General features: G+C 38.5%; 2 protein-coding genes across 3 annotated transcripts in view; one reads left to right on the top strand and one right to left on the bottom strand.

The window, feature by feature from the left end:
- Positions 1 to 5,996, top strand: part of LOC125045090 (perlucin-like) — a 19,621-nt gene extending 13,625 nt beyond the window's left edge. For both annotated transcript variants that reach the window (XM_047642192.1, XM_047642191.1), the window contains exons 3-5: positions 1,371 to 1,568; positions 4,509 to 4,583; positions 5,141 to 5,996. In XM_047642192.1, the coding sequence (XP_047498148.1) occupies positions 1,371 to 1,568; positions 4,509 to 4,583; positions 5,141 to 5,313 (446 nt within the window). In that variant the 3' untranslated portion in view covers positions 5,314 to 5,996. The remainder of the gene's footprint in view (positions 1 to 1,370; positions 1,569 to 4,508; positions 4,584 to 5,140) is intronic.
- A 6,075-nt stretch (positions 5,997 to 12,071) lies between these two features.
- Positions 12,072 to 15,000, bottom strand: part of LOC125044999 (kynurenine/alpha-aminoadipate aminotransferase, mitochondrial-like) — a 9,193-nt gene continuing 6,264 nt past the window's right edge. The window contains exons 5-11 of the mRNA XM_047642008.1: positions 14,692 to 14,823; positions 14,442 to 14,585; positions 13,951 to 14,130; positions 13,050 to 13,176; positions 12,772 to 12,821; positions 12,437 to 12,595; positions 12,072 to 12,292 (exon numbers count right to left, since the gene is read on the bottom strand). Coding sequence (XP_047497964.1) covers positions 12,242 to 12,292; positions 12,437 to 12,595; positions 12,772 to 12,821; positions 13,050 to 13,176; positions 13,951 to 14,130; positions 14,442 to 14,585; positions 14,692 to 14,823 — 843 coding nt within the window. The 3' untranslated portion in view covers positions 12,072 to 12,241. The remainder of the gene's footprint in view (positions 12,293 to 12,436; positions 12,596 to 12,771; positions 12,822 to 13,049; positions 13,177 to 13,950; positions 14,131 to 14,441; positions 14,586 to 14,691; positions 14,824 to 15,000) is intronic.

The raw sequence follows: 15,000 nt of genomic DNA, 5'->3' as shown, positions 1-15,000 counted from the left end.
AGCGTTACGTACAAATAGCCTGGAATAATGACCTGTTCATAATTATAATAGGAACAAAATAGGCTTATAATATGTGTTGCGTGTTTTGTGGAAGGGATGATGAAAACAACATGTTTTGGATACACACGCTAATAACTAATCAGTTTTCCTTGAACTAGATCCCTGTTTGTGGACATTTAGTGTGGTTTACCGTTGACCACATCACTAACTGTGACCACATGACCACACTTCCGCCACCATTTCCACCTGCTGCAGCTTTCTGGCTTCTCCCCTTTTCAGCCTCTACGTCTTGACATAAAAAAGAGAGAGAGAACAAAATACAAACCCTTGTGGATTTTTTTTTTTTTTTTTTTTACGAGTTGTGGTAACCCTCCACAGGCCTAAGACGTTTCGTTATGTACTCTACCTGTGATAACCATGCATAAAACACACTACATGCACGTACTCAATATGTAATAGATGTACTCCACACACGCATTCTTCACACTTCATCATCATCGCTGGTTCCTTAGTGCGTCTGTCCTTTCCCACAACTCTCGCAGCCGAACCTTAGCCAGCAGGTGCGACTCCGCCCGGATGCTCAGCCAGCCATGATCTTGGCAACGCCTTTATCAGCATCTCGATCTTATTCGTCTCGGTTGCTTCTTCTATCACACTGACACACATATAAGATTCTCTGTACATATTTATTTATTAGTCTGTCAATACGTGTGCGTATGTGTTTATAATATACATACATGTCTGTAGAAAACACACACACACATGCATACATATATATGTGTGTATACATATTTTTCATTCATTCATTCACGCACCTTACGTAGAAATGAACAGTTGTTTCAAACATGTGAACTGACCTGCAAAAAATCGCGCTCACAAAACCCACCTCCGGTAAAGGTTGCATATAAAATGAGTGTTTGTTGGTTCACGTTCCAGTGGCAGAAGAACCTTGCCCTTGCAACGGTCACTACGGTTCAGCTGTCACCCAGCAGAAGACTTGAACGCCTGCCACACAGCCACAAAGACCGGTTAGCTTCACGCCTGTCACAAGGTCATAGAATCGGGCACATCTGGCAGCCGGTCATGGAACTGAAATGCAATTCACAGCAACACATGTGACAACCATGTCAAAAAGACTCAGGCAGTCAGCATGCACTTACCAGCAAGCCATGCACCATACACAACAGAAAACAAAATAGACCTACCCACACGAATCGGTTACCTGCCATACATTTACGAGCGCAATTTAGACAACAGCGACCACAACAACAGGAAAAGAACAATAGGCATCAAACCTAAGGCACACCGATTTAACAGCATACAATAAGACCCGGTGTTGTCCCCCTCTAACCCTTTCCCTCACCCCGCAGGAATATGGAACAAATCCGGCCGCAGTTGTCCCATGGCCTTCCACGAGATCGGGGGCAGGTGCTACTTCTACGGGTACTTCCCTTTGAACTGGTACCGCGCCTCGGAGTTCTGCCACTCGTTCGGGAAGGGCGTGTCTCTTGCGTGCATAGAATCGGCCAAGGAGAACTTCCACATCAAGCAGTGGCTGGGGGTTAACGGTAAGCGGCTTCGATGTCTTGTGGTGTTAATGGTTCTTCCTTGCTTGGAGATGTTAATTATGTCTCTCTGTTTTTATTTTAGGATAGTGATGTTTTTGTTATGTTAATTTATAAAGTTTTTGTTATGCTGTTATATCGTGTTCTGCTTAGGCATATTAGATATGATTCTGGAAGTTAGATCATGAAAATCATCCTAATGATGTTCATCATTGTCGTCGATATTAATGTTAATGAAAATAAATGTAATAATGAGAATAAAAATGTAGCAGCAGTGAGTAATGGTGATATTAATGAAAGAGGTACTCAGTGATAATGTTTATAGCAATTATAACAGCGACAATAATAATGATAATGGTAATGAAATGATGAATGCTAATAACAGCAAAACATATAAAGATAATATAGGTTATCATAATGACAATAATAATGATGATAATGGCAGTGTTGAGGATAACAGTAATAATGGTGATGCTGATTATAATAATACTAAGCGAATGGTAATGTTAATGAGAAAATAACGGTACGAAGGACGCTGAAATGGCGACAGCAGCCTGGGTCAAAAGACAAAGAAGTATAGCACATATTATACGATATGCAAATTAGCGTGGCCAAGGGCAATCTCCCTTGGTAGCAAAGTGGACGCACGAAAGATCAGCCCCCCCCCAAAAAAAAAAAAAAAAAAAAAAACTGTTTTGAGATTACTTTAGATGAGGAAGTCGGTTTTTACAATTGAGACATTTTTTGGTTTTGCTTTACGAACTCTTCTCCATGTTAGACTTTCCCGGGTTTCGTGCAGCTGCGGTAATAGGCCTTGAGTGGCGTTGCTCGGCCGTTTTGTTGTGGGATTTGTTGCTCTTAGGATGATGCTGTTGATGGTAATAATGGTGATGGTCCTGTTGATAATGACAGGTTGATAATAATGATGGTACTGACGATGGGGTTCGTAAACGTTGGGCCGAATATTTCGAGCAGCTGTACCAGGTAGACCCTTCCCACCCTTCTAAACTGAAGGGTGGGAAAATCGCAGGCATATGTGATATCCCTGCTGAATTGTTGAAGACTGGGGGTGAACCTGTGGCACGGGGCTTGCATACAGTCTTGACTGCCATCTGCTTCGCATACCAGGCAAGGCTTACCCCTGTTATTTCAGGGGTGAGGCAAGGCTGTGTCCTTGCACCACCAACTTTCCAATGCCTGCATGGATTAGGTAATGGGTATAGCTACTATACAAAGTCAGTGTAGTGCAACACTGGGCAGTGTCAAGGTCGCAGACCTTGGTATTGCCGACGATGTTGATATCCTATCTGAGTCTCTGGAATCACTGGTGGTGGCTCTTGATACATTTAGCAATGAGGCGAAGCCCTTGGGCCTAGAGGCCTCCTAGACCAAGACCAAGATTAAGGACTTTGGGGGTCTGTTAGAGGATGCCGCTCAGTCGATCCATGCTTGCGGTGAGGAAATCGAAGTCACAGAGAACTCTACATACCTTGGTAGATTAGTCCATGTCTCTGGGCTATCAGACCAAGAAGATGGATTGGTCTGGCAGCACTCCTAACCTAGCCCGTCGCGAGGAGTTAGAGATGGCTAAGGGCCTACCTGGAGACTCGCCACGAAGGTGGATGCGGTCATGCGCACCCGTCGGCGTTATCCCCTTGATGATGATGGTAATAATGATAATGATAATAATGTTCATAATAATAATCATAATCATCATAATTAAAATCATCATCATAATAATAATGATAATTGTAATTATAATGATAATAATGATAATGATGATAAATCATAAAGATAATTGATATTGTTATCATCATTGATTTTATCGATATAAACAGTATCAGTAAACAAATCATATTATTAAACTAATCATTATCATTATTATTTTCAGCATCACCATAAACGTCATCACCATCCACATTAGCATGAGCAGCAACGACATTTTCAATATCCATATTGTCGTTATGCTATCGTTAGTCTAATGTAATTACTGCCAGTGTCACCATCTCCACGATATGAATAGCTTAAAAAAGACGTAGAACTGCCTTAACTATCAATCTTGAGATGCTCCAGATGTACACAAAAAAGGGGGTAGAAGTCTTTGGGAAACGTGGAGGTGGCACGCTTATGGCTCTGAGAAGAGATACGTGAATGAAAATAAGTAAAAGGAAGATGAAATACGAAAAAGGCCCCTTACTGTACGGTGTATACAAGAAATATGGTGGTTTTGTGAATAACGATAAACGAGAAAGTGGGATTTAATGTCGGTAGAAGAACATACGGAAATGAAAACGAGTTAAAGAAAAGAAAAGAAAAAAAAAATCCCTGCCAGGTGCATTCCGCAGTCAAAGCAATAAACATGGTAATGAACTGAGGAAAGCCTAAAAAAAAGTTTTGAATGGCAGAAGAATACCAGCCACGTTGAAAGGAAAAGCCTTTAACACTGAGGTAAAGCTCACGTTCCAAAATGAGCGGTAACAGTAAACATGGCGGAGATGACAATGCAGAGGGGGCTGATAAAGATAACACGAGAAGTGAGGTGAAGAGAGAGGGAATGAGGCAGCAGGCAGAGGGCAGGCATTCTGCAACCACATACACACACGCAAGCACATTTACATCTACACACCTATACCTACACACACACACACACACACACACACACACACACACACACACACACACACACACACACACACACACATATGTATATATATTTATACATAAATATACATATATATATACATATATATACACACACACACACACGTGTGTGAGTGTATATATATATATATATATATATATATATATATATATATATATATATGCATATATACACACGTGTGTGTGTGTGTGTGTGTGTGTGTTAGTAATAGCATGTTCATGAAATGTGTTACTCCTCACCCATGGAGATTCAGCGACGCTTATTTACATTGCCGTTTTCAGGTAACCACAACACCGGCGTGTGGGTGGGCGGGTCGGACAACGGCCACGTCGGCAGGTGGGCGTGGTTTCCAACAGGTAAGCCTGGAAGCGAAGGCTCTCTTTCCTGAACGTGACAGGTAAAAAAAGGTGACAATAAAGTGAAATTGAGTGAGCCATAAACCATTTTAGAGCAAAGGTGATACTTGCGACCGACTATTTCGTGTTGTTTGAGAGCAGAAATAGTTCAGTATATTTTTGGCATGAGGAAAACATTCACTCTGTCTGTTCAGTGTTACTGGGTCTTCCCTGCATTAGGAATTTGTCTTATTCTTCGCTCATGTGCAATTCTCCATGTACATATTTCACGAATATTTCGATTCAGCCTTTCCACAGCTGTTAACCAAGCTTGAAATATGCTTTTTAAATAACCCCCTGAATTCTGTGAACATGTACATGATCATTTCTCTAGATAGCATAATATTATAAAGAAACATACATCCTTTAAATAATTCTACACATTACGAACCGGTAATCAAGACAGATAATGTATTCCTATAAACTTCTTAGATTTTTTTCTAAACATGTTCCTAAATGTTTTTCAAATAAACAGGCAAATGCACGACCATCATTCTTAACATAGTGTACTCCCACAGGCCAGCTGGTGTCGTACAGTAACTGGGGCCCGTCACAGCCCAGCGGCGGGGACCAGCACTGCATGTACCTGGTGGGGGGCCTCCTCGGGTACCAGTGGGCGGACTTCCACTGTGACTTCGACATGCATTTCTTGTGCGAGTATGGCGTGAACGACCTGGAGCCTTGGCGATGACCTGAAGATGTGCACTCATGAGATTCCTTTATTTTTGTATTTATATTCTTTTCTCTTCTGTTCTTGGCTGGTTGTTTATTGTAAGATTCATCTTTTATAAGTTATTGTTTTAAGCATATATGTGAAATTGCATGCTGTGCTGTAGAACTGACTGCGAAGACAATTTTCACTTACAGTTATTTTTTTATGCAGAGGTATTATGCTAGCAGTTAATTATAGCACTTTTGTAACGATCAGTATGCAATGTGATAATGCACCCTAGTTTTCAGTAAGTCACAAAATAGCAATATATAGCACAAACCTAAAGTTAAGTTGATATTGAGGCTAAACAAATTCTAAACTAATAATAAATTTCCAAATCAGCTTAATCCTATCAATAAACATGTAAAATAATACAGTGAAACATATTCTAAAAATCAGCAAAGGAAACAATGCATTATGTATAAAACTAACATTAAATTTCATATGAGGTTGTGTAAAAATTGGGCATTGGATATTCGGCATCGACGTATAAGTGAATACAGTAAACAACTTTTAACATGAGTAATTTGGACGCACTACTTATTGTGTTGCTTCTATGAGTTGTAATGACTATGTACAAATATGTTAACTTTTACCCTGAAGCTACAAGGTTTTTTCTACCGTCTGTTAGAAAAATATTTATACATAAAAAAGATAAAAACTGCTAAATGTTACTACCCTTTTTAGCATGCATCCATGATAAGTATATATATATATGGTAACGGTATTTATAATTATAATGATAATATATATATATATATATGTATAAACGCCTATATATATGTATGCATATGTCTATTGTGTGTGTGTGTGTGTGTGTGTGTGTGTGTGTGTGTGTGTGTGTGTGTGTGTGTGTGTGTGTGTGTGTGTGCGCGTGCGTGTGCGTGCGTGTGTATTTGTAAATATAACGTGTGTATATATATAAACATATTATATATATATATATATATTTATATATATTTATATATTTATATATTGATATATCTATATATATTCCAATATGTATGCATTTATGTATACATACACATACTTATATACATATAAATGTATGCATGTATACAAACACACACACACACACTCACATATAAATGTGTGTGTGTACGTGTGTGCGTGCGTGTGTGTGTGTGTGCGCGCGTGTGTACATATACATATACAAATACGTACAGCTACACAGAAAACTATCGTTAGAAAATTGTGCTAAACATTCTGACACAACAAATCTTTTTGAAATATAGTTGTTAACGCTAAGAAACTGTAGGTAATCGATTTCCCAACTACTTTTGGTAAATTACGAATCATGAGGCAAAAAATTCGCAGGTAATTTATAACATAGTATAATACTTTGTCGCTAATCAATTACTTTCCTTATACATTTTTTTTTTTTTTATGTTGTGTCAATCATTATTATACTTGTTAAGTATTGTCAGGCAGGTGCTACTCACACAGTTTGTTATTATATTATCTAATGTCAATTGACATATTTCATGAAATTAAAAAAAAAGAAAAAAGGGATAATAAGATACTGGTAATATATCCAAGTTTGATATTTTGTGTTAATGCCCCTTGCTGCCAAAACAGTTCAACGCACGCCTTCCTCACAACATAGACGTTCCTATGCTTGCAAGGCATTATTCACGACTGCGAGACGATTGCGAGTGTGGTCTTGAGACATGCATTTTGACATGGCTGCCCACATGTTTTCAATTAGGTTGAGATCCGGAGATCAGGGTGGATATGACAGAAGCGCGATGTCGGGATGTTCACGAAACCAATCTTGGACAGCGTGGCTTTTATGGATGGGGTTGTTGTCCTCAATAAGGTAGAAGGGATCCGTTTCAGGAAACACCTTTGCCCTAATTGTTGGTAGGATAACTCCTCAAGGATTTCTACATATCGGCTGCACGTAATTCAGCCAGGGCCGGCATCCGTCACCTTCCCGACACCATTTGCGTGCATCCACTCAACCAATCCTGCGGTGATTCGGTCTCTCCTCCTGTTCTCGATCACATTCTCTGGTTCACATCTGTTAAATGATAACACTGCATCATATATAAAAATAAAGATATATGAAAACATTTGAGCGCTCATTTCTATCAAAATAGGCATCTTCAAAATATAGGAGTGAAATAGGAGAGGAGGGGAAGGGTGGTGGGGTTACCTACCTGTTGTTTTGTTGACCCATACATACATATCTCGCAGCGTTAGTGCCTTCGAAAAAAAGTTTTCTCGTGTGTGTGTGTGTGTGTGTGTGTGTGTGTGTGTGTGTGTGTGTGTGTATCTTCATCTCTGCCTGTGTCCCCCCCCCCCCCTCTTTTTAGTACCTTCGAAAAAATAGTTTTCTCGCGCGCGCGTGTGTGTGTATGTGTGTGTGTTTCTTCAACTCTGTCTGTGTCTCCTCCCCTCTCTTTATATATATATTTTCGGTTTAACAGACAGGAATTGGCAAGGTGGGGACCGTTACCCCGAGTGGATGCCCTTCCTAACCTCAGACCGTGGCCGGGATATGTATATATATATACACATTCATATATATATGTATGATATATATATATATATATATATATATATATATATATATATATATATATATATATCAACAGCCACCATCAGCTGATCTCGACTTCGCCATTATTGACTGTTGCTGTTGCCCATGTGTTTGTGTATGTATGTATGTGGGTATATGTATGTATGTATATATGTATGGGTAATTGTGTGTGTATGTATATATGTGTATGTATGTATACGAGTATGTATGTGTGTATATATGTGTACGAGTATTATGTGTATGTATGTGGATATATAAATGTGTTTGTATGTGTATATGTATATATGTGTGTATATGTAAGTGTATGTGTACATATCTATGAAGATGTATATAGATGTATATATGTACATATATGTGTGTATGGGTATATATATGTATGTATTTGTGCATGAATGTATATGTATATTTATATTGTTATTCATAGTCATAAGTATGTATACAAGGTATGTACGCATAAATGCACGCGCATAAGTCTGGGTGAGTACATACATATGTATGTGCACATTAAGTGCACGTATGTTTATATATGAGTATGCATGCGCATGGGTGTAGTTGTGCATAATGTATAAGTTTGTATGCATAGCATATGTATAGGAGCATTGTAAAGGCGTATGCTTTCATGTGCATGTGCACGAAAATGAACATATGCGTAGTAATTAGGGCATTTGCGGGTGAACAACTATGTCTGCACTAGGCGCACATACGCATAAATAAAATCAGTGTATAAAAATACAACCACACATATACGCACTTCTGATACTCAAGCCTATGCTCACGGGAGTATACCCTGGTGTAGTGAGCAGGCCCGTGTGTTGTTGCTCATAAGTCCCCACTAGACAGGGCCAACCTTACTGGAGGGGCTTATCAGTGGCATCCCGGCTAAAATACTCCCCCTCCCACCAAGATACACCAAGGCCAGTAGGTGGGAGGTAACACTAACAACCCCCGGCTAAGAACAGGCCGCCCCACGTTGATGAACCTTTGCACATATAATATAAGGACAATGAGAACGGAATCCGACTTACTAGCATTACTTGAGGAACACTCCTTCATTAAATGGGATGTTGTAGGTCTCTGTGAGGTTAGAAGGCTAGGCGAAGAACAGAAACTACTAAATGATGGACACGTCCTCTATTGGAGAGGTAAACCTCAGGGTAGCAAGCAAGAATTAGGGGTAGGTTTCTTAGTTCACAAACGTTTAGAATAGAATATAGTAGAATTCCAGAGTATAATGAGTGGCTTCAGTAACAAGAAAACTAAATAATAGGTACAACTTAAAGATAGTTCAACCTGCAGCCACAGTGATGACGAAGTAGAAAGCTTCTATGAAGATGTCCATTTAGCCAGCGAGAGAGTAAAAACCCATTTCACAATAATTATGAGAGACTTTAATGCCAAAATAGGTAAAAAGACAGAAGGTGAAACCATAGTGGGGAATCACGGAGTAAGCACTAGGAATGAGAGGGGACAAATGCTAATCGACTTTGCGGAGGCTCGATCACTCAATATCATGAATACATGCTTCGAAAAAAGACTAGAGCGGATGTGGACATGGAAGTCGCCATCGGACATCAAAAACGAAATTGACTTCATAATTTGTGGAAGTTATTAATAAAGTAAATGTTGGCAGCGACCATAGGTTGGTCAGAGGCCAAATTAAATTACACCTCAGAAGGGAAAGGAATAAACTCATAAGAAAACCGCAGCCAAACTTAGCTAACTTGAAGACCAAAGCGACAGAATTTAGCATTAACATCCAAAACAGATATTCACTTCTCAGCGACGATCTCAACATTGACCAAATCAACAAACAGTTCAATGACATAATAAAGGAAGCTGCACTTGAAGTAGGCGGTAAGAACGTCAAACAAAACTCCAGTAAGCTCTCGATAGAAACTTAAGAACTTATGCAAAAACGTAGGGTCATGAAAGCATCATCAAATAGGGACAAAATAAAATTAGCTGAACTAACAAAAACTATAAACAAAAAGAAGAGAGAAGATGTACGGAAATTCAATACTCAATAAATGAAATAGTGATCTCAGGTACCAGATGAAAACAGCTAAAAAGAGACTAGGAATAGAGAGAAATCAAATATATGCAATAAAGAAACCAGACGGAGATGTGACATATAATAAGAATGAAATCATAATAGTGGAAAACTTTTACAGGGATCTATACAACGCAAATGAACAGCCACGGACAGAAGCGAACGCGGTAACTAGAGAAATACCTAACATCGCAACAGAAGAAATAAAGAGAGCACTTAAAGCCACGAAGAGAGGGAAAACACTAGGTGAAGACGGTATTAATAGAGACCTTATAATAGATGCAGGAGAAATTGCAACAGTGGAACTAGCCAATCTTTTTATCAAATGCCTTCTCAATGAAAAAATTCCGAAAGCCTGGAAAAATGCAATAATTGTTTTTATTCATAAAAAAAGGGGACAGGAAGGATCTAAAAAATACCGACCCATAAGTCTCCTTTCAGTTACAAACTGTTTACTAAAATCATCACAACTCGCATCTCGGACAGTCTGGATTCTAACCAGCCTAGAGAACAGGCAGGCTTCCGCAGTGGATTCTCAATAAGAGACCACATACACACGCTTAAGAGAAAAAATAAAAGAATATCGGAAACCCCTGTGTATGGCATTCATTGATTACGAAAAAGGCGTTTGACTGTACATATACCAGCAGTACTAGAAGCTATTCAAAGACAGGGAGTAGAGGAGGTATTTTGTAAAATATTAGAAGATATATACGAAGATGGGACAGCAACCATCAAGCTCCACACAGAAACCGATAAAATCCCAATTAAGACAGGTATTAGACAGGGTGATACCATCTCACCAAAATTGCTTACAGCTTGCCTTGAGGAAATATTCAAGAAGCTAGAATGGACCGGAAAGGGTATCAAAATCGGGGACGAATACCTAAACAATCTAAGATTTGCAGATGATATTGTTCTCTTCAGTGAATCTGCAAATGAAATACAGCAACTAATAAATGATCTGAATAGAGAAAGCCTGAAAGTCGGACTTGGGATGAACAAGAAAAAACTAAGATCATGTTCAACAGTAGAGTTCCATTCGAACACATACATGTTCAAGGTGAAGCACTAGAGGTGGTAGACAAGTATATATACCTAGGGCAACTCATACAGACAAACAGCTGAGCAAACCATAATCACCTTTTTAACAATACTGATTTCAAAATCTTGACCTCTCACCTTACCCGATTCGACCTGACCATAGCAGAATCACTCCACATCCTAACTATGAAACCACAGCTAAACAACACTTCCAATGCAACCACCCTGTTTACCATTTAACCATAAACATAATTATTTTGTTTTTTGAATGTACTACATTTTATTTTGTCCTGTTTTTGTTATAGCACTATTGATGGAGATTGCATTCTCCGAAAAGTTTGCTATTGCACAATGAATTTCTTCTCAGCCGCTTTGGTTTTCCTCTTATATATATGTATGTATATAGATACACATATATATAATTCTTTATATATACATGCACTTATATATATATATATATATATATATATATATATACATATGTATGTATGTATATATATACACATATATATACATATATATATACATATATATGTATGATTGTTTATATATACATGTATATATATAATTGTTTATATATACATGTATTTATATATATATATATATATATATATATATATATATATAAAATTGTTTATATATACAGGCCCTTATATTTATATATACATACATAAAGATATATATAATATAGATATATATAATTTATATATATACATATATAAATATATATATAATTCATATATATATGTTTATATATGTATATATATTGATCATATAGATACATATATGTATATATATAACATATAAATATGTATATATATAGATCATATATATACATATATGTATATATATAACATATAAATATGTATATAAACATATATGTATTTATGTGTGTGTATGTTCATAAATGTATATATGTACATATATACACATATGAAAGCGTAACTGACGGTAACCAGATCAAAGAACTGAATTTCAGACAGAATTTATTAAGACAAATACTTTCGTAGTTACAGTCTGTACAATAATCAGATTATCCTCGCGATCTTCTCAAACTTCACGATCTATTTAGGTGACAAAATATATCTCACAGAAAAAAATCTCCAGTAAAAATAGGCCACTGCAAATACAGCCTTGAATAATAATCGTAGAAATAAAGCTAGCCTATTTCGATGATTTGCATTAGTGAACAACACACATTTGGAATGTTAACAGTGAAAAACGTGAAAATAGGAATTAAAAATTAAAAGCAACTAAGAATCTTTCGGTTAAGGCCGTTGCATTTCTTCTCTGATCACCTCCGCAAGAATTCTGAAGGCCTGAAAAAATGAGAGAAATAAAGGTTATGACCAAACAAAAAATATATCAATCTGGGTTCGAACAGTCTCATTTGCGTTGAATACTGCTTCGTCTAAGGATTCATATCCGATCATCAACAATAAAAACAGGGCGGAGAAAAATACTTTATCCATCTGCTCAGGCGTGACAGTGGAGTAAGAAGCCCTCATGTACTGGCAAGGAAGATCGAACTTGGTGGTGAAGCCTTTCCCAGGAACCAGAAGGACGTTTCTGGCTGCACTTCGCTCCAGCAGCATGTCCCCCGTGTCCTTCACTCCAAGCACCTGCGAGGGACAGTGTAATCAGTTCTCAGCTCTTGGCTCTATTGTTAATGGTTGAGTCCCTTGTTCAGATATCAGTTTTATGTTCAATTCAGAAATCAAAAGCCAAAATTATCAAATGCAGCCGTTTAATGTTTCAATAGTAGATCATATATCGATGCGTTATGTCTGATATTTACCTTAATCCACAAAAACATTCCACCTTGAGGCACATTCCATTCACAGAGGCCTGGAGGGGAGGGGGGGTAAAGATTACATAATCGTAAGGAAAGACAGCATGCGTTTGAAAAAATGCATAAGGTATTCTTATAATTAAACTCTAAACCTCTGACAATATATCACCGGTTTATATACACCTACCTTCTCAGATTTGTGCGAAAGATTGAACTGAAGAGAAAGGTTAACTAAAGCATAAATAAGGTATGAGCAGTTAAAGTAAAAGAGATCTTGAGCTTGCCAGTAAGATGTTTTTCTGCCGCTTGCAAGATGGCATCCCGTTTGCTTCGGTAAAACTGCCGAACTTCTTTCACGTGCTGAAGGAACCCGTCTAAGCCCCAGAGGTTAAACAACTCGGCTATCAGTACCTGGTAAGGAAGAGGGCTGTCTTACTGTTTGGGAGTCCATGGTATAACCTATAGGCCAGCGATCTACTCGGGGTTGCAGACTGATTAATAGTGGTAAGCTTATTTAAAATGTACGAAAAAATATCAGTCAATAAGCTCACTGCCAAATGAAAAACAGGTTCATATTCTTGGGCTCTCATTTTCACGAATGAGGAGGTAAGGTAGATACAGGTATATAAGAAAGAAAGAGCAACAGTGTAAAACAAGGCAGAAAGGCACAGGCCACGGAATCGAAGAGAAGTCAGTTCATTTTGGAGCATCTGGTGGAGTATGGAAGGGATGGCTGACACAGAGCAGCAACATGGTATGGAAAGCGAGTAAGAGAGAGAGAGAGAGAGAGAGAGAGAGAGAGAGAGAGAGAGAGAGAGAGAGAGAGAGAGAGAGAGAGAGAGAGAGAGAGAGAGAGAGCATTGATACTGAAACTAGTCTGTAAAGGTAGAATTGGGACTCCTTGAATTTAGCTGAAACTTTCAAGAGGCTCAAAAATGAAATGTATAATTACATATCATAAGAAGCGAAAAAAAACTTTCATTATATCAAATATATGAAAATACTACCATCTATTTAGTATCTTACTGAGATACTTATGTGTGTTGTTGAATAACAGAATCGACTTGATGAAATGGTAATACATAAAATCCTCGAGCAAACAGAAGGATTCGCACCACAGATCTAAAATGAATCTCTGTGACCTAAGATCAGACAAGAAGACGGACCAAGACCGGAAGTCCTCACCTGAGACAGGCCTGCTGAACCCAGCACTGTAGCCATTATGTGCTGATTGATCTTTTCGACAAGAGGCGTCGGTCCCGTGAGGTAGCCGACCCGGAGTCCAGCGCTGAGCGTCTTGGAGAAGGAGTCGAACCTCAGGACTCGGCCCTCCGTGTCCAGGCTCAGGAAGCTCGGCGGGAACTCCTGCTTACCAGGGACAGCTTTAAGCTTGATATATGAATATGCACACACGCATGTGTGTGTATATATATATATATATATATATATATATATGTGATTAGATATATGTATATATATGTGTATATATATTTATATGCAAACATACATATATATATATATATATGTGTGTGTGTGTGTGTGTGTGTGTGTGTGTGTGTGTGTGTGTGTGTGTGTGTGTGTGTGTGTGTTTGTGTGCGGGTGTGTGTGTTTATACATTTGCATCTACAGACACATCTTTGTACTGAATTCCCAGATACTTGACTCAACATACTAACATCGATAAACTGCAAAAAGTAGTAGGGGTCGTCCTCGAGGATGAGGAAGTCGTACTCGCAGGCAAGGGCGTAGATCTCCCGACGTCGAGCCTCACTCAGCGTCGTTCCCGAAGGATTGCTGCCGCTCGGGTTAATGTACATGTACTGCGGATATCGTACATTGTGGCAGGTACAACATAACAGAGGATATCGACACTGTATTTGCCAAAGTACTGTGCATAGAGGATGTGAAAGAAAAAGAAGAAATGACCTTGATCTTTTTCCCAGCCTCATTTCCTCCCGTCTCGGCCTTCCAGCGAGACAAAGTTGACCTCAAAGCATCAGGTTTCATGCCTTCCTGGTCCTCTTCAACCGGGAGATAGTGAGGGACGAGCGCACTCAACTGAAATGTTGATCACAGCGTTACATAAAATCACGTTACCTCGCAGGGAATCAAAATTAGATTGTAAACATAATTGTTCTCACAAGTTTGTTGTCGTGGTAGCTATTGCCGTCTTCGATACATCTTCCGTAACGTTATTGTAAATATGTGTGAATGGGATTGTATAATTTTGCAGTA

The sequence above is a fragment of the Penaeus chinensis genome, chromosome 36, assembly GCF_019202785.1.
Source record: "Penaeus chinensis breed Huanghai No. 1 chromosome 36, ASM1920278v2, whole genome shotgun sequence".
Lineage (NCBI taxonomy): Eukaryota > Metazoa > Arthropoda > Malacostraca > Decapoda > Penaeidae > Penaeus > Penaeus chinensis.
The sequence above is the reverse complement of the archived record's forward strand: the minus strand, read 5'-3'. Positions and strand labels throughout refer to the sequence as shown.